A 20,783-nucleotide genomic window follows, 5' to 3' on the forward strand; every position below is an offset into this window, starting at 1 on the left:
CACTTTACCACATTGGTCACGTCACACTCATGGGAAATGATTTACTACATATAGATAAATAAGTTTACGCATTTGCAAAAATGTGGAAAATTGTTATTGTCGTATTGCCCCAGATTTGTTGTGTTTGAGGTAAATACTTGTGAGAGAGACAACAAAAGTCATTTTTGTTTGTCATTTTGAACATAATATCTTAAATCCCAAACCTATAGTGAACTTTGATAAGATATGAAAGATTACAAATCCTTTTTAAGAGCCGTGTAAAGAGGAATAAGGAAATAAAGCTCTTATAGTTTGTATATATGTATATATATATAAATTATGTCCACAATATAACGCCAATCGTATAAAAATCACAATTTTTTATTCACTTAATCGAGCATACATTCCAAACAAATTTTTTTGCTTGATGCAATGTGCCGGATTTGTTCTGATGTGTTCATTAAGACCAAAAGTTTGCTGTTAATAAAACTGAAAAAGTGCATTCCAATGTTCCCTAATGAATTGTAGAGTATGATAAAGATTGGTATATGATCCTACATGTAGTTGGATGGTGTATATTCATGAATTGTACTTTATTCTTTGTATGGACATATATGTTACCTGCTATTCCTAGTTGTTTTTTTACAAAGCATTTGAGAAATATACTCTCCCCTTTCAAATGATTTCAATCATTTTATTAAATATAGAATATCTCAATGTTTGCAGATTTAATTGACAACAAGGAAGCATCTTTAAGAATCACAATAGGTTGTAAGAATGGCAGGGGAAAAATCAAACCATGCTTCAATTTAATATGAGCGAAAAAAAATTAAGATACTTCACATTTCTTATGACAAAATAGAAAAGAAATAGTGAGTGGGTGAGGCCATCAGTTCCCCCATTTGCATATGGACCAGGATGTGATTAAGTTTGTAAAATAAGAGAAACTTTAAAACATGACAACTCTCCTATTGTAAATCCAATTTTGATAAAATTTTCAGTGTTGTGCTACAGTAGTTCGATTTTTCTCTTTACATGCAAAGCAACTTTTTGCCAGGGTGTATTTCCCTCTACCATTAAGTGTTTTTAAGATGGAAAAGAAACGATAGTCTCAGTAGAATTAAATTGAAATTGTAATAAACAGCAAAACGAAAAGTAATATGTACATAAAAAGTATTCTCTCTTTTAGCATATAAAATATTTAAAATGGAAAGGTTGTTTAGAAGACCGTTACTTGTCATACGAAGTGTTTGGAACATAAGTAGTCAATATTTCAAAAGGTGAATATTATGGACTCCCATGCCCTTTTTACACAGGATTTTCTTAACCCCGGACTATCGCTAACCCCGTACTATCCTTAACCCCGTACTATTTTTTTTCCTTTTCACACATGCCAAATTGTTATTGCTAACCCCGGATAAGGAATGCTTGCTTTTCACACACGAAACTCGCTAACCCTGGACTAGTGGTTTTTGTCGATCATTCGTAGTACAAGTACTTCACTCGTACACTTTTTACACACGCTACAATTTCCTTAACCCCGTACTATAGGTGGGGCCAAATTGCCATTTAGCCCCACCTATAGTACGGGGTTAAGCTTAGCCCACTTTCGTTTTACACATGCGATCTTAACCCCGTACTATTGCTCTTAGCACCGCAATTGGTGGGATAACCCTGCTTTTTTGCAGGGCCAAATAATCCCGTACTATAGGTGGGGTTAGCCCACTTTGCAAAAATGCTGTGTAAAAAGAAAGTGGGCTAAGCTTAACCCCGTACTATAGGTGGGGCTAAATGGCAATTTAGCCCCACCTATAGTACGGGGTTAAGGAAATTTTAGCCTGTGTAAAAAGGGTACCAATGTAAACAGTTTTGTGTTTTACTACTACCACTGTGCAGTTGATCAGATCACATACAATGTATATTTGTACTTCTATAAATATCTGTAATTTTTGTACATTTTCAGCATTTTGTCATTTATTGATTTCATACATACCAGATTTATGATTTTTTTTTTGCAATCAGTACTTGCTTGACTATTCTATGAGAGGCTTATTCCACTTTCTGTTTACATCTCATAATACTGTATTCTGAGTGATGTGCCTTTTATATTTTTGTGCAATGAAAGTTTATGAAATTATGGGAAACATTTGTATGTCCTAGTACTGATTTATTTCATCATTTGTCATTTAATTCTACTCTGTCACTGCTAAATGATTAAAGGAGGTGAAAAAATGAGACTCAAGAAGCAGGAGGATAAGAATTCTTAATCAAGGGGAAGTTCATCTTGAAGTAAAGTTTTTTTGTAAAAATAGCCAAAAATATGATAAAAAATATTACTGAAGGTTTGAGAAAAATCCACCAAAGAATAAAAAAGTTATTAGAAGTTTTACTATTTGATTCGTGACGTCACATGTAAGCTGCTTTCCTACATATCAATGGTAAAAAAACCCAATGAAATATCATTTTCTCAGAAAATTTAAAAGAGATTTTACTGTTACTTCAGTATATCAATATACAAATCATTTCACTCCTGTTCCTACAAAGAAAACAAAAAAATAAGTCATCAAGTATCATTAAAAATTGAAATTTATGCATTTTATATTGCATAACATATGGGAAAGCTGCTTGTTTATGACGTCACAAATCCAAAACTTAAAATCCAATAACTTAATCTTTAATGGATTTTCCTCAAACCTTTAGTAATATTGTTTATAAATTTTTTTGCAAATTTTACAAAAAAAAAAATTCTGTGGGGTGAAACAAATGTGAAGGAAAAGGTGTGTGAGAGAGGGAGAGAGAAAGAGGTTAGAAATGTGGAGAGGGGGGGGGTATAGAAATAGGGTAAGGACAAGCAAAAAAAAAGTTTCCGCTACCAAATGAAAGTCATTTTGGTATTAAGAATTTTTTTAAAAAGCAAAAAAAAAAGGGTGTACTATAAAATAAAGGTAATAGGTAATTTGAGGTTGGCTTCAAGATGGAGATCTTTTTTTTTTACTTGGCAGCCCAAGGGGGTGGGGGAGATGTAAACCCCCTAACCCTCCCCCCGTAGATCCGCCACTGCATGACTTTCATGATGACATGGGTCAGAACATGCACAAGTCATGTGCTGACAAAAACATCCAGAACGAACATACACGTGTGAAGCGTGATATTACGTAACTTCACATACATGAAAAAATCCCATATAGTATTGCTTTTCAGACATTCAATCTTATGTCTCCTAATTAATAGTTCAATCTCAAAGATGCTTCTGTTAAAAACAGGATAGAGTGAACAAAAAATATTCAGGTTCGTGTAGTGATTATATATTCAGATGCGAATATTTGTGAAGTAATTAAAGTTTTTGACACGCGGCGAGTATTCTTTAAGATTAGGAAAATAGTGTTTGCAATTAATTAGAGACTCATCGCTATTAAAATAAAGCTAAGCAAGCCTGACTATTATTGCGTGTATACGGTACACAATCGCATCGCAGTGTGGTCTGCTAACGCCGTGATGCAAGGCTAGGGAAGTTTCTGAATTCCTGCCGATTCTGATGTGAATAAACACTAAATATTTCAATTTCCCATATTGAAAATAAATGGGCAGGAATGGCGGATGTACTATCAACAACGGTCGAGCCCAGGCGCCAGATCTCGAGTTTGATCTCAATTCTTCAGATAGCAGATTCTGGTAAGCAGTTGTTGCGGGGCTCTGGCATCTGCCGTCAAGGATATACGGTACATAACACAGGGAACTCCCGCCCGCGTAGCGGGCGGGAGTTCCCTGGGTTGCGGTAGTCTCCCCTGTGTGGCAGTGGCCAGTGCTTCCACTCTTCTTGGAATCTAGGAAATTCCAGAAAGTTTTGCTATTTTCCAGGATCATTCCAGGGGGGGGGGCACTTATATTGACAAGTGGATACCATGCACGACCAAAAAATAGGTAAAAAGGATTTCTTTTTCACGATAGGGCACGTTACATACGTATTGTGAAAGGGTGTGCTCTTTTCACCCGCCTGAACTCCCGAAAGAAAGAGCACACATACGTGGCGCCTTATACAGCAACGGCTACCCACGCCGTTTTATCAAGAACACTTTCAAGAAAAAACAAACACCAAGGGATCAGAAGGTTTTCAAGACTTGTACAGTCTTGCCATACATAGATGGCCTTTCACAACAACTTAAACGCCGATTAGAAGGTCACGGTATCCGAACGGTTTTCCGCTCGGACACCACCTTACGCAAACAGCTTGTACGCCCCAAAGACCCTATCCCTGATCACAGACGTGATGGCGTAGTATACAACATTCCTTGCCAGGGATGTGACGGGTCTTACATCGGAGAGACAGCCCGACCGATAGTTGAACGCATTTCTGAACACAAGCGCGATGTTCGGTTACAGCGAACCGACACATCCGCGGTGGCAGAACATGCTTGGGAGAAGCAACACCACCCAGATTGGGAGGGTGTACATTGCATTGCCAAAGAAAGACATTGGTATACATGCAGGATTAAGGAGGCTATTAGTATACGTCTTTGTCCTAACAACTTCAACAGAGACAGCGGGATCGACATCCCCGATTTCTGGATGCGAACCATCCGACAGCACAATACCCCCTTACCTGGCAGTGCACGCCGACCCGATCGTTCCCGGCCCCGATCGAGGGACCGCTCAGCCAGTCAACCCCCGCCCACGGGAAACTAGCGAGCCCGCCAATTTTGGTCTCATTTGCATATTGCCGACCCACGGCGTATTTGCATATAATTTGCATAACTCCTGACCAATCACACAACGGATCAGTGCCCACCTATTGTTCTCGCGCTTGTGCGTACGGTCTTGGAGATTAGTATAAATACAGTACGATATCGGACAATCCTTGTCACTTGATAAAGAGTTGCAGCGGCACTCGAAAGCTCGTGAACTTGTAAGCTAGTGAACACTTTTTGCGAGAGTGATCACGAATTTCCTAGAAAGCCAGTGAACACTTTTTGCGAGAGTGATCACGAATTTCCTTGTTGACCATAGTAGATTGTGAGACAAATGAATTCACTTATGTTGTCGAAAAGTTCTTGTGTAAAGTTACTCGAGATGATGCAGCAGTGCGCGCAGAGACGTGACGTCATATAGGCTATCGATAACACAATCGGTATTGTTCCTTTGAACCCAGCTTGGTGTTGGAGCTCGGTTCAGCAGCCTTTTCACGCTATCGAACACTGTTCTTCAAATCACCCAATATTGTGATTTGTCGTTGAGTCTGCTGTACGGCTTTGCAAAATTTATTTCTTCAAACTTTAGGCCAATATTTTTTTTTAAGCTGACCTTTTGTACTTAGTAAATCTCTCAATGTCCAAGTCATACTAGCAACTACAGTGTACAATACACTTTCTATTCATTATTAATTACACCCCGGTCTTGTCTCTCAGCTCATATATTGACCATGATCATTCCCTTTTCACGAAAAAGGGGTGTACATGTATCTTGATGTATGTTCACGAACATAAATTTACACATGTTTTTAAAGGGTCTTTTATATCAATGATGTACTTTATGAAAAAAAAATTGTGAATATGAATATAGATGTAATATTCTAAGTTATAATTTAACAGTTATAAATAAACAGACAAGAGGAATGCCTCTGGCAGCCTCGTCCAAGGGGGGGGGGGGCACTTACATTGATGAGTGGATGCCATGCGCGACCAAAAAACACGTAAAAAGGATGTCTTTTTCAAGATAGGGCATGTTACGTACGTAACGTGATAAGGGTGTCAAAAACACTAAAATAATGAAAAAGGATATCTATTTTGCTAGGAAAGTTACGTGTTTAGGGTCAGATTTGCGGGATGATAAACCAAAATTATTATTTTTTTTATAAAGGACGTCCTTTTGCCCCAAACATTACGTGTTTAGAGTCCGATTTGCGCGAGCTGTGGAAGGTGGGGGCCGTACTAAACCAAATGACGTGTAGAGGTAAAACCGACGACCGACGGACCGTGACATAACAATTAAATATCACTGTACATGTTCAGGGGTTCATTTTTTTTTTAGGGAATACTTGCCAATACTTGTTAAGGGTAGGGTTTCACATGCCTATACTAGTTAAAGGTGAAGTTCACCCTGACAAAAAGTTCATTGTAAAAATAGCAGAAAAAATAATAAAAAATATTGCTGAAGGTTGGAGAAAAATTCATCAAATAATTAAAAAGTTATTAGAATTTCTATTATTTGATTCGTGACGTCATATGCGAGCAGCATTCCTACATAGCAAATGGTAAAAAATTAATGAAATGTCATTTTCTCAGAAAATTGAAAATGGTTTTCACTGTACCTTTTGTATATCAATAGACAAAGCATTTCACATCCGATCATGAATAGAAAACAAAATTAATTCATCAGGAACCATCAAAAATGTGATATTCATGCATTTTATATGACATAACACATGGGGCAGCTGCTCGTTTATGACGTCACAAATCCAAAACTTTGAACTCTAATAACTTTCTTACTCTTTAACGGATTTCCTTCAAACCTTCACCAATATATTTTACTATTTTTTCTGCTATTTTTACAACAAAGTTTTCTTCAGGGTGAACTTCCCCTTTAACGCCTACATTTTCAGAATATGGAAAATACGTGTTTAGGGTGCTTTTTGCATGGTCGTGCATGGTATCCACACGTCAATGAAAGTGCCCCCCCCCCCCGGACGAGGCTGCCAGAGGCATTCCTCTTGTCTGTTTATAATTCTCATGCATGGAATGGGCTGATAATTTCAGGATATAACCTTTGTAGTTTTCTAAAGAATACATGATGCTGAATTTTTGAGAGATAGGGTGCTAGATGCCAAATGAAAATTCCAACAGCTAAAAAAGCGCCAAATTTTAATATTCTAAATCTAATGACACAAAAACTATTTTGATGTAAAATGATGGTCTATTATGGATTTGTATTATTGACCCTGTTCCAAAGCTTTAGATGGGTTAAAAAACAACAACAAAAAACAAAAGTTTAAACTAATAGAGGATATATGCTAAAATAAATACAGATTTTGAGTGCTTGAGTGCTTAAAGATAAATGAAAGTAGTTGCAGTAAACACTGATTTCACGAGAAAGTGTGTGAAACCAAGGTTAATTGTCACTATATCATTGAGGATCTAGATCTGGTACAGTTACATAAACTGAACTCTGTGAAATCTTGAAATCTACACTGAAAAATGTTCACACTGAAGATCACCAACACAGGTAAGCACACATGGGACAGTGTATTATTATTGCTTTGAATGTCGGCCCGACGCTGGACCCGAATCCTGTGCTTATTTGCTAATTTCTCAGCAATTACACAATTTCTTCCAGAATCCTTTGGGCTTTGGCACATATTTTTTATTTAACACAAACAGACACTTTGGTGGTCATTTCATTGTATTCTGTACGAACTCATTTTGAAATCCTTACCACAACTGGAATTTATCTTTAAGCTTTTGTGAATTAAAAAGCTAACCTCCAAGATACATGTTTAAAATGAAAGATAATTAATTAATGAATGTGATTTTTTTGTTATACTTTGGTTTCACTATTTTGTTTTAATGACTTTTTAAAAATGTATGTTGTGTGTTGCATGAACTCTACAAGGCTTTGGATAGTTGTATTTTTACATTACAGGAGGGTAATGCCCAATATGGCTAAAGCCTTTAAAGGAGAATGAAACCATGGGAACAAGATAGCTTGTGTGAAAACAGAAAAATCAGAGAAACAGATCAACAAAAGTTTGAGAAAAATCGGACAATAAATGAGAAAGTTATGAGCATTTAGATATTGCAATCACTAATGCTATGCGACAAGGATGTGTGATGTCACTGATGAACAACTCTCCCCATTACTTTACATGTAGTATATATTTCACTTGAATTGCCTCTTTTATCACATCTATCCAGAGATCATGTGTTCTTTCTACATGAGGGCATGTAATACATATTTTTTAAATATACATCATGGATAAAGAGATGTATCATCATAAGAAAAAGGAAAAAAGAGACATTTTGAGGGTATTTTATAGTCCACCAAAAGGAAAGTTGTTCATCAGTGACATCACACATCCTTGTCGCATTGCCAATGGGAGGATCTCCATAGCATTAGTGATTGCAATATTTAAATGCTCATAACTTTCTCATTTATTGTCCGATTTTTCTCAAACTTTCTTTATTCTTATTCTTTGATTTTTCTTTTTCTACACAAGCCTATTTGTTCCAAAGGTTTCATTCTCCTTTAAAAAAATGTCTCCCTTTTGTCTCTCGCTCTCCTTCAGGTTTTCCAACGGGAGCATTCTCACATAGTGTTGGCTTTGAGGCAGCCATGAAGCAAGGTCATATCTATGACCAACAGTCCTTCAAGAACTTCATCGTTGGGGCGATGGAAAATGCAGGTAATCGATACATCACTTCTTTCGCACTTTCCGCCAAGTATGATTTGTAATTTTTTTTATTGATTACAGTCAAACCTGTGTTAGTGGCCACCTGTCTATAGTGGCCACCTGCCTATAGTGACCACTAAAACCGATTCCCATGGAGGCAGATTGTGTGTATAAGAACCTGTCTATAGCAGCCACCTGTCTATAAAGGCCACATTTTGTGTTTCCCTTGGGTGGTCACTATAGACAGGTTTCACATCTCTTTATGTGCCTCTCTTGCATATCATTTTGTACCACTCAGTGAAACAGGCCTTTACAGTGCATATCAAAATGAAAGTAGACTCTAATCCACATTTAGACAGCTAATTAGAATGAATCATTGAATATTAATTTTTTCAAGCTTATGGAAGTCCAGCAACATACATCAGAAATTGGATTAGCCCTTTTTGACACGCACTGTGAGAGCTCTGAGAGTAGAGATTTTGATACTTCCATCATCAATTAAAAAAACCCAAGTTACCCCATTACAGATAATAACAAAATAATAATTTTAGATATCAAAGACATTTATTCTGTTGATACAATAATGTTGATACAATAAGGAAGTTCAGTCGAAGAAGGGGGGGGGGGGGACAAGCTAAAACCACACAACCATCAGAAAATGGTTTAGAAAACTAGCTCAGTATTCATGAATATATAATATTTCAAATGCAAGATGATCTTATAAATTCAAATGATAGATTTTACAATTTCAAAGCGATAATTACATGTAGATTATTTGTGTTGATATCCACAATTATCTGTTGTATTCGTATGTCAATATATTCTGTTCTCTTTTGTACTGATCAGGGTCATTTAGTCTACCGTTCGTCAGAGCTGGATATGAGATGAGTGAGAATATGACAGCAATCATCTCTTTGGATCGTTATTGTGATGCCTGTATTACCAATCATGTTGCTAGCAGGGCAAGCTCGCAACAGGTATTTTCAGTTTGTTTGGTTCTCGAGGATCTAGTGCTTTAAACTAAGTCTGAGTCAAAAAGGTTGATGCTGTTCAAACGACCATTAAATCCAATAATCCATATTTCTAATTGCTTTAAAAAGAGATCAGAAATAGAAATCCTCCAAAACTTCATTTTTCCAAATACAATGTAGATCGTGGTCATGGCAACTACTGAGCAGCACCAGATCGACGTTGCTCTATCCCTTAAATTGTTGAACACCAAACAGGGCAGCTGCAACTCCCATCTCTTAAAATTTTTGGGTCTGATGTGGCTGGGGTTGGAACTCCTAACCTCTTGGGGCAGGTAACACGAAACTTAGTAATCATCCTAGAACATTTTTCTAAGATTGATTGAATTGACTACAATGTATAATCAATCGTGAAAATCAAGCGTACATTCAATCGCTAACCTTTGTGTTTCCAGACCCTGATTATATTATGCTCTACCAACAGAGCCAACACACTGATACATGCAAAAGCACAATTGTGTTCCTATTTTGTCAACCGTTTCACCATATGGGGGAAAAAAACTTCCCAAAAAGTTGCTGAAATTTCACATTTCTCATCTTCACATCCATAAAATGCCCATCTATTTTCCATATATCTTTGCTTTTTTTTATTTAGTTGGAAGCTATAAAGAAAATGAAACATATTTCCTTCTTTCACGACTCAGTTGATGTCACATTTGGATCTGAATATTCTACATATTGATGTATATCATTATGAAATTTTGTGTCATTTTTATCTGAGTCACGGTGAATTCTCTTCTTTCAACAGGGAAGATCCCTCATATTAACATCTAGTGAAACATTTCCTGATCAGAGGATCAAAAACCTAATGGTAAGGAAATCAAATCAATAATGATCATAGCAACATAATAGGCCGACAATTACTTCCCGTTCCCAAGTGCATTGTTAATAAATATATTCTTATAACAGACAAAGTTGAAAGTAATGAAGAAATATGTAATGCTACTTATAACTCAGAAACAATTATTGCTTGTTCATACAGTTCATTGTAAAAACCAAGGGCAGTATTCTCCAAACATTAATTAAATTATAATGTTATGTGTTAGCTGTTGGGTGGGTGGGGATTTTTTTTACCTGATTGCTATTAAAGAAAGCATGAATGCTTGTAAGCAAGCAACCAGAGGACCGATGACTTAAGGTCCTCTGCGAAGGACCTGGTAATGAAGATTCGTGCCTTACCAAAGGGCACTAACGCACCAAGTGGAAATCGAATCCGGGTCACCGGAATACGAATCCCCCGCTCTACCGACTGAGCTATTGCGCCTGTTCCCCAAGACATGTTTTCATTACGACAAATGAAGGTTGTCCAGAATTATTCCTGTTTGTAACGAAATCAGGGTAAAAAATATAAGTATATGACCAATTCAATAAATTAACTAAATTCTTCATGTGTATAGTCTTTATGAATGATGAATAATCAGTGGCAGATCCGAGGTTCAAAATAAGAGGGGATGCAAGTAGTATATTTGGAAACAAATAGTAGACCGGCCAAAACGATTTTTTATACTTTGGACGGCAAAATTTGTTAATGCTTGCTAATGCTTGGCATCCCAGCTAAAAGTTTTGCAAAAATACCCAGGAATTGCGTACGGCCGGATGCCAAGCGCAATTTTGCGTGAAAGTGTCATTTTTAGCGTAAAATCTGAAGGACTGTCGAAAATCACGCATTTTGATATTTTGACGGATTATCATCATATCTTTTATTATCTTTGATATGAAATTATTTTTATTCAGAATTTCAAATTATAAGTCTACTAAATATGCATTTCAAATTTGAATATTACACACACACATATGGCACAGGGAAACATAAAACCGCGATTTCCTCGAAATAAAAGTTTGTGAAAACTATCAATAGTTTGAAGTTTTTTTACGCAACATAAATTCTTCGATTTAAATGCGTTTATCCATCGAATGTATAGTAAATGTCCTAGTGCCACAAATATTAAAAGAATTTTCAATTAAGATGGTAGATATCTCATTTTATGTTATCCGAAAGGAGACAATGTGCATTTTACCAGGTGCGCATTTTGAAAGAAAAACTGAAAATACCGTACATTATGTACATAATTACATGTATAAGTACATACTAAATCGAGTTTTTATTTACATATATAAGTCCATAATAAAGCGAGTTTTTAATTGGATAGCACAATTTGTCAATTCCTTGCATCCCAGCTAAAAATCTTGCGGAAATACTGAGGAATAGCGTACGGGCGGATGCCAAGTGCACTTTTGCGTGAAAGTATCATTTTTAGCGTAAAATCTGAAAGACTGTTGAAAATCACGCATTTCGATATTTTGACGGATAATCATCATATTTTTTATTATCTTTGATATGGAATTGTTTTTATTCAGAGTTTCAAATTATAAGTCTACTAAATATGCATTTCAAATTTGAATATTACACACACATATATGGCAATATGAAATATAAAATCGTGATTTACTCAAAATAAAGGTTTATAAAAATTATTAATGGTATAATGTTTGTGTTCCGCATCTCAATTTCGTCAAGATTTAGTGCTAACCGAATAAATACTTAATAATTGTTGTCATGTCACATATAGTGAAAACAAATACTGAAATAAGATGCAAGATATATATCATTTTATGTTATATATGCGAAATATAACAATGCACATTATTTTATCAGATGCGCATTTCTGATAAAAAAAACAGCGCACAATATTACATCGATATTGCACATTATCTTATATCAGTGCGATACTCCTCATATTATATAGGATTATGTTTGCTTTTGTAGAGTTCGATCTTCTTGCTATTTCCACGAATGAATTGGTGCTGAACTTAAATCTACCTGCGGCGATATTCAGAAATAGGTCTGATATTTAATTTGCCGTTACCATGGTAGCATTAATTTTACAGGAATATCTATATCCAAAATCAAAGAAAACATACATGTATGAATAAAGCGATTGAATTAGCATTTTTAAACCACTCTGTCAATCTACATTTTACTTCAGTTATTTGATTATCAAAGTATATTAAAAAAATGGCCGTTGCACGGCAGTACCTATTTTTTTGTCTCGCCGGCATAGCAGAGCAGGACTAAAGGAGCCACTTCTCCGGTGGAGGTGACGGTAGTTTTGATATAACAGCGTCATATCAACCTTGAAATCTTAACCAAAGTTACATTTTTCAAAATTTCATTATAACTTTGAACGTATAGAAAAAAAATTGATGACACTTTAATGTTCATGTATTACTGATCGTCTTGCAAAAGTTTTAGATCACATGATTAAGGTCAAAGGTCATTTAGAGTCACTGAACTTTGGCCATATGGGGGTATTTTTTTAAATGTCATCATAACTTGATTTTTATTGATCCAGTTAAAGATTACACTTGAACATAAGGGTATTAAAGTAATTGATCATTTTGCACATATTTCAGTTCACATGATCAAGGTCATACGTTATTTTGGTTCGATGAGCTATGGATGGCGTTTTATTTTATTATTAATTTCAGTTGTTTCCAATGTCCTGCTGCTATAATTTTATTATTTTTAAAATATGAATAATAAATGTTATTTGGTCTTTTGCATTGCAAATTATAACTGTCATTCAATTCATTTTACTTCATCAAAGTTTTTGCATTTGCTATTATCACAGGTCCATGTTGTTATATATTCTGGTCTAAGACGGGGGCCGGACAGCCCGACCCTGGGCAGCCCTGGACATACCAATGCCCTTTTGGGAAATGCAGTTGTACGACAATCTATATATTACAATATATGCGCTGGACGCTGGGCATAATTAGCCTTTAGATTTGTTTGTCATAATGGTCGTGCGACGGCATTTCCCAAAATGGCAATACACTGTGGTGAAATGAGCTTTAAGATTTGAAATGTGAACTTTAAATGTGAACTTTAAAGGACAAGTCCACCCCAACCATGCCAACATAAAATTGATTTGATTGAAAAGAGAAAAAAATCCAATAAGCATTACACTGAAAATTGACAGAGTGGTTTAAAAATGCTAATTCAATCGCTTTATTCATACATGTATGTTTTCTATGATTTTGGATATACATGTAGATATTCCTGTAAAATTAATGCTTCCATGGTAACGGCAAATTAAATATCAGACCTATTTCTGAAGATCGCCACAAGTAGATTTAAGTTCAGCACCAATTCATTCGTGGAAATATCAAGAAGATCGAACTCTACAAAAGCAAACATAATCCTATATAATATCATGACGAGTATCGCACTGATATAAGATATGTGCAATATCGATGTAATATTGTGCGCTGTTTATTTTTTTATCAGAAATGCGCGTCTGATAAAATAATGTGCATTGTTATATTTCGCATATATAACATAAAATGATATATATCTTGCATCTTATTTCAGTATTTGTTTTCACTATATGCATGGACCAGGTCCATGCTATATGTGACATGACAACAATTATTAAGTATTTATTCGGTAATAGCACTAAATCTTGACGAAATTGAGATGCGGAACACAAACATTATACCATTAATAATTTTTATAAACCTTTATTTTGAGTAAATCACGATTTTATATTTCATATTGCCATATATGTGTGTGTAATATTCAAATTTGAAATGCATATTTAGTAGACTTATAATTTGAAACTCTGAATAAAAACAATTCCATATCAAAGATAATAAAAAATATGATGATTATCCGTCAAAATATCGAAATGCGTGGTTTTCAACAGTCTTTCAGATTTTACGCTAAAAATGATACTTTCACGCAAAAGTGCACTTGGCATCCGCCCGTACGCTATTCCTCAGTATTTCCGCAAGACTTTTAGCTGGGATGCAAGGAATTGACAAATTGTGCTATCCAATTAAAAACTCGCTTTATTATGGACTTATATATGTAAATAAAAACTCGATTTAGTATGTACTTATACATGTAATTATGTACATAATGTACGGTATTTTCAGTTTTTCTTTCAAAATGCGCACCTGGTAAAATGCACATTGTCTCCTTTCGGATAACATAAAATGAGATATCTACCATCTTAATTGAAAATTCTTTTAATATTTGTGGCACTAGGACATTTACTATACATTCGATGGATAAACGCATTTAAATCGAAGAATTTATGTTGCGTAAAAAAACTTCAAACTATTGATAGTTTTCACAAACTTTTATTTCGAGGAAATCGCGGTTTTATGTTTCCATGTGCCATATGTGTGTGTGTAATATTCAAATTTGAAATGTATATTTAGTAGACTTATAATTTGAAATTCTGAATAAAAATAATTATATATCAAAGATAATAAAAAGTATGATGATAATCCGTCAAAATATCAAAATGCGTGATTTTCGACAGTCTTTCAGATTTTACGCTAAAAATGACACTTTCACGCAAAATTGCGCTTGGCATCCGCCCGTACGCTATTCCTGGGTATTTTTGCAAGACTATTAGCTGGGATGCCAAGCATTAACAAATTTTGCCGTCGAATCCTTATCTAGAGCACTTTTTGAGGTTTGGCCGGTCTACTAAAAGGGGAATGAGGGCAGAGAGCAATTTTTGTCTCACCTGCGAAGCAAAGTGAGACTATAGGCGCCGCTTTTCCGACGGCGGCGGCGTCAACATCAAATCTTAACCTGAGGTTAAGTTTTTGAAATGACGTCATAACTTAAAAAGTATATGGACCTAGTTAATAAAACTTGGCCATAAGGTTAATCAAGTATTACTGAACATCCTATTAGAGTTTCATGTCACATGACCAAGGTCAAAGGTCATTTAGGGTCAATGAACTTAGACCATGTTGGAGGAATCAACATCGAAATCTTAACCTGAGGTTAAGTTTTTGAAATGTCATCATAACTTATAAAATATATGGACCTAGTTCATGAAACTTGGACATAAGGTTAATCAAGTATCACTGAACATCCTGCATGAGTTTCACGTCACATGACCAAGGTCAAAGGTCATTTAGGGTCAATGAACTTTGGCCGAATTGGGGATATCTGTTGAATTCCCTTCATAACTTTGAAAGTTTATGGATCTGATTCATGAAACTTGGACATAATAGTAATCAAGCATCACTGAAAATTTTGTGCAAGTTTCAGGTCTCATGATTAAGGTCAAAGGTCATTTAGGGTCAATGAACTTTGGCCGAATCGGGAGTATCTGTTGAATTACCATCATAACTTTGAAAGTTTATTGGTCTAGTTCATTAAACTTGGACTTGGACATTAGAGTAATCAAGTATCACTGAACATCCTGTGCGCGTTTCAGGTCACATGACCAAGGTCAAAGGTCAAAGAACTTTTGCAGAATTGGGTTATCTGTTGAATTACCATCATAACTTTGAAAGTTTATGGATCTGATTCATGAAACTTGTACATAAGAGTAATCAAGTATCACTGAACATCCTGTTTGAGTTTCAGGTCACATGATCAAGGTCAAAGGTCATGTAAGGTCAATGAACTTTGGCCATGTTGGGGTTTTTTGTTGAATAACCATCATATCTCTGTAAGTTTATTGGTCTAGTTCATAAAAAGTGGACATAAGAGTAACCATGTATCACTGAACATCTTGTGCGAGTTAGAGTAGTATTCAAAGTCAGCACTGCTGCTATATTGAACTGCGTGATGCAGGTGAGACGGCCAGAGGCATTCCACTTGTTTAGATTAAATATTGATGTGTATGTTCCACTGGCAATTCTCAAAATAAAGGCAGGGGGAGGGGGATGCGCCAGTTGCATCCCTGCCTGGATCTGCAATGTAATGTAAAACACGATTCTATAGAAAATGTCTGAAGTGATATGCAAGCTTGGTCTTGAGTATTGGTCATTCAGAGCTGCCAACCAGTACGTTCTTGGCGTATTAGGTACGTTTTTGCAATCAAAATACGGTTTTGTTAAAAAAAAAAGATCCTAAGTCATCGAGAAAAATCATCTCTATATGTCTCTATTTCATAAAACTTACACAAATATCATTATTGGATCAATGTAATTTCAGGTAACTTTTTTTTCAATCATTTTTTGTTAAAACCAGGGTGAGATATACTCATCATGTTTCAATGTTTTTTTTTTTCCATCTGCAAGAGCAGTGGGCATTTTAGCATGCATGCTGCTTGCATTTTATTATGACATACAGTTTATATTTTATACAACAGAATACAATTTTTCATTCCCAGAGGTTGGCAGGCCTGCTCATTAATTGTTACTCATCTTTAATTGTAATTTTAATTATTTCTCCACAGAACTCGATTAGTGAACCTGGAATGAAGGGCCACCAGGCAGTTATGTTTGGCTGTCTGTGTGCCTATTTAGACATCCCTATCGGAGACTGTTTAGAAGTGTTCATCTTCAATATTCTCAAGATCCTTTGTGCGAGCGTGGTGAAGCTGGGGCACATTGGACCTTTACAGGTAAGTAGGAATCGGTAGGAACTGGTGTGTTGGCTCAGTTGTTGGAGCGTCCGTCTCACAACCTGGAGGTCGGGGGTTCAAACCCCGGCCGCGTCAGACCAAAATATGTTAAAAGATGGAAGTTGCTGCTACCCTGTTTGGCGTTCAACGATTAAAGGGATAGAGCCTCATCGATCTGGCGCTGCACAGCGGCTGCCAGGCCCACGATCAATTGGGCAACGCAAATTTTCGGAGTATTTTATTTCATGTCTATTTCGAACAATAAATTATGGATTTATTTATATGAGGGTGCTAGTCGATTTTATCCTCATCACAGTCTAAGGGCCTTTTCACACGTGAATCTCAAATCATTGTAATGATGATTGCAATTCGTCATTAGAATCATCGGTTCTTTCACATGCTCATTTGAATTTGATTTCCCAAGCGAAGGCGAAATGTGTCCTTGGTGACTTGTCAATAAAAGCACTGCCTCGCAAATACAAACTGTGATGAGTGCATGACAATTGCATTATTTATGGAAGTGCTTGAAAGGTCACGTAAGCTCCGCCCCCCAAAAGATGTGTTCGAGGTTGACCAAGCCTGTCACACGCAAAATTTGAACTGTAATTTGAGTGAAACTTAACTACAACTCACCTCCGGAGTAGAATTTGAATTCGTGATTGCGATTCTAATCATGTTTTAGTTTGGTTTCATAAAGGACACTCTTGAAAATCAAGGGTTGACAGGGAAGATAGAGGGTAAGAGGGGTAGAGGAGGAAACGGATAAATTGGATGACCAGTCTGAATGCATGGATTACAGAGAGAGGTGTGGATCAGCGGGAGGTAGAGCTGAATCAAACAGCCAGGAACAGCGATTTGTGGCATGCCATGATCGCCTGTCTCCGGATATGGCACTCGGAGAGCGAGAGAGAGTTATTAAGTGACAGTGGACTTGACTGCTCTCAAAACCAAGGCCTTGAGTCAGAACCGGGGTTGTTTCTGGGAAAGCTGGGACTCTACTTCCATCCAAAGTTTCAAAAGTACTAGTACTTCCAATTGCTCTATAACTAACATTCATACATGGATATTATGATCAATATCATCCTGAGCATTTTATATGCTTGGGCTGGTTTTATAATCATTCTAAATATCAATATTGATATATTTCTTGTTGTATTTTTTCTTCCTATTTTACTTCCAGGCCCAAAGGATTCAATATGAACATCAAAAGAACATTGCAAACATTGTAGACAGGTAAGTGTTTAAACTTTACCCTTTACAATATTTGGAAACATATTTGATATAAAGAAAAGTAGGAAATGAATCAATCTATTGAGATATTACAAAGGAAAATTTGTTGACACACTTTATTTTGAGTGTTTAAAATGATTTTTTTTATTACAATTGGGATATTTTGATGAAATTTGCAGTAGGTTCATTGAAGTAAAAATGATACCTAGAATAGATCGGCAGAATGGATTTCACTAACAAAAAGTTGGTCAGATCAAGCCTTGTAGAAAAAAAATGCAATTCTTTCTTTACAATTTAGGCTAGCTACATATGTATTTACAGAGAGTATTGAGACATTTTGAGCATTAATGACAAGTTTTGTGATCCTATACATGCACTGTAGGTCTCAATATCAGTTGTAAGATTTGCAACAATTCAATTTCAACTGATTGCTTTGCTATTTTTACAACTTTTATGATTGAAATTTACAACTGATTAGAAATTATTCCCTGTTACATCCCTTAGGAATCCTAGCTTTTTAATCATAATAAAGAATTAATCTATGCCATCTTAATACCAATCAGGTAGGAAATCTAAATCACACAATCCCAGCTTTTCAGTAGATCCCTCCCACTTGTCATCTTTGTCACCTTTCTATCCCTTGTTATTGTATGTCTCCCTCAAGGGGCTTTCACAATTGCTCTTGCTATCGTTTGCGATTATTTGGTCACAATATATGTTGTACACAATCGCAACGTTGGTAAGCAGTCGCACCACTGAATTGTGAAAGAGGCTTTGCAGTGCTTGTATACTGTTAATATTATATAATTTGTTAAAATTTTGTTATGAATATGAAATGTGAATAACTCAAATCAAATTAAAAATGAATGGAGAGTCAAAAGGGGCCTAAGCTTTCGATCCTAGCAGAATCTTCTTCGGAGGCAAAATGACAAACATATAAAGTGGAACAAACAGACATTCAACAGCAACGCTAGAAACAAGGAGACAAAAGGGGCATTAGTGAGAAGAGATGAATGAATGGGAAATAGTGTATTAAATTTTGTTGTTCATCTGGCATAAAATTGATTTTATGATTAAAAATTAGTTTTGTTCCATTGTTATTTTTCTTTGTGCCAGGAATCGTGATCGAGGCGTTGAGGAGAGCTGTATATCTTTCCCACTTGTTGACATTTTTCAGAATACCCATGATACGCTCTTCTCAAGGCTGTTCTGCTCATGATGCCATCGGATGACCCATGCTGCAGCTTAAGATAAATAGATGGTCCATGCTGCATATTTTTTTTGACCATTTTGTAAACACATTTCAGTTATTAGCTGCTGTACATTTATGTGTGTTGTTTCTGAAATAAATAAGTTATGAAGGTACATGTATTAAGAAAAAAGATGTCCCGTGCTGCAACTTAAGAAAAAATTTGGTCCATGCTGCATTTTTTTTGGCCATTTTGTAAACACATACATTTCAGCTATTAGCTGCTGTATGTGTATTGTTGTTTCTGAAAGTCATGAATATATTAAGAAAAAAGACGTTCCGTGCTGCTACTTCAGAAAAAAGATGGTCTATGCTGCAAATTTATTTGTTAATTTTTGACCATTTTGTAAACACATACGTTTCAGCCATTAGCTGCTGTATGTGTATTGTCGTTTCTGAAATAAATAAATCATGAATGTATTAAGAAAAAAAGATGTCCCATGCTGCAACTTAAGAAAAAAGATGGTCCATGCTGCAATTTTTTTTTGACCATTTTGTAAACACATACATTTCAGCTATTGGCTGATGTATGTGTATTGTCGTTTCTGAAATAAATAAATCATGAATGTATTAAGAAAAATGTCCCATGCTGCAACTTAAGAAAAAAAAGATGGTCCATGCTGCATTTTTTTTTTTGACCATCTTGTTAACACATTTCAGTTATTGGCTGCTGTATGCATATTGTTGTTTCTGAAATATATGTTTAAGAAAAAAGATGACCCATACTGCAACTTGAGACAAAAGCTGACCCATACTGCAACTTGAGACAAAAGCTGACCCATATTGCAACTTGAGACAAAAGCTGACCCATACTGCAACTTTAGAAGAAAAAAAAATGACCCATACTGCATTAATTTCTTCATTTTTGGTAATCTTGCATTAAGTAAAACACAAATAACTATTGAACAATGCTTGAAGTGTCATGCCAAAATTGTTGAATCTTTAATTTGCATGGAAAATTTTGTGGATAATTGACGTGAACTGCTAGTAGTCGTAAGCAGTATATAAGTTTGTCAGACTAGGTTGTGCCAATGTAGACAATGACACGAGTGGCATGCGTTTCATGACAAGTTCACGACTAGATTACTACAAGTTCATGACTAGTTCACAGAGAGGTTACATGTACTTGTTATTCCCACACCCCTTGGAACTGATCGCTAAAAGGAATATGCATGCGTAGTTTGGCAATTATGCACATGGATTCAAATTATCATGGAGTCTGATGTTATGCACTAATAGGAATGACAAAGTGCATTGACAGTGTGAACTATTCGCAAATACTTTGTGAACAGGTCAAGTTGTTGCACAAGGTTGTCATGTATATGGCGTGTACTAGTCGGGACTATGGCACAAACCACTGACGCACAACGTAACCTGCATTGTCACGATTTGGCAAGGTCGAATCGTACTAATGCGAAAACCAAAAACCCTGTTTCTCTTAATTATTTGTTTCGACATCCATTACAACTCATACCATAATACATTAAGTTACTAGGTCTGCATGAGAACAACTCAATCGCCCAAATTCACAA

At 35.8% G+C, this 20,783-nt stretch overlaps 1 protein-coding gene across 1 annotated transcript; it reads left to right on the top strand.

Moving 5' to 3' along the window:
• Positions 1–3,417: 3,417 nt before the first annotated feature.
• Positions 3,418–20,070, top strand: LOC121422871 (urease accessory protein F-like). Its single transcript, XM_041618097.1, has 7 exons — positions 3,418–3,651; positions 8,255–8,371; positions 9,206–9,336; positions 10,136–10,198; positions 16,605–16,772; positions 17,953–18,005; positions 19,119–20,070. Exons 1-7 carry the CDS (start codon positions 3,570–3,572, stop codon positions 19,219–19,221), a joined length of 717 nt encoding a protein of 238 aa, XP_041474031.1. The 5' UTR covers positions 3,418–3,569; the 3' UTR covers positions 19,222–20,070.
• The last annotated feature ends 713 nt before the right edge of the window (positions 20,071–20,783 follow it).

This window comes from Lytechinus variegatus, chromosome 10, assembly GCF_018143015.1.
Source record: "Lytechinus variegatus isolate NC3 chromosome 10, Lvar_3.0, whole genome shotgun sequence".
In the NCBI taxonomy this organism is placed as follows: domain Eukaryota; kingdom Metazoa; phylum Echinodermata; class Echinoidea; order Temnopleuroida; family Toxopneustidae; genus Lytechinus; species Lytechinus variegatus.

Excerpts from the sequence above, each read along its gene's own strand:
- LOC121422871 (XM_041618097.1), top strand. The coding sequence starts at position 3,570 with ATGGCGGATGTACTATCAACAACGGTCGAGCCCAGGCGCCAGATCTCG. Across the intron at positions 8,372-9,205 it reads TGGGGCGATGGAAAATGCAG|GGTCATTTAGTCTACCGTTC; the intron begins GTAATCGATACA and ends TGTACTGATCAG. Across the intron at positions 18,006-19,118 it reads ATTGCAAACATTGTAGACAG|GAATCGTGATCGAGGCGTTG; the intron begins GTAAGTGTTTAA and ends TCTTTGTGCCAG.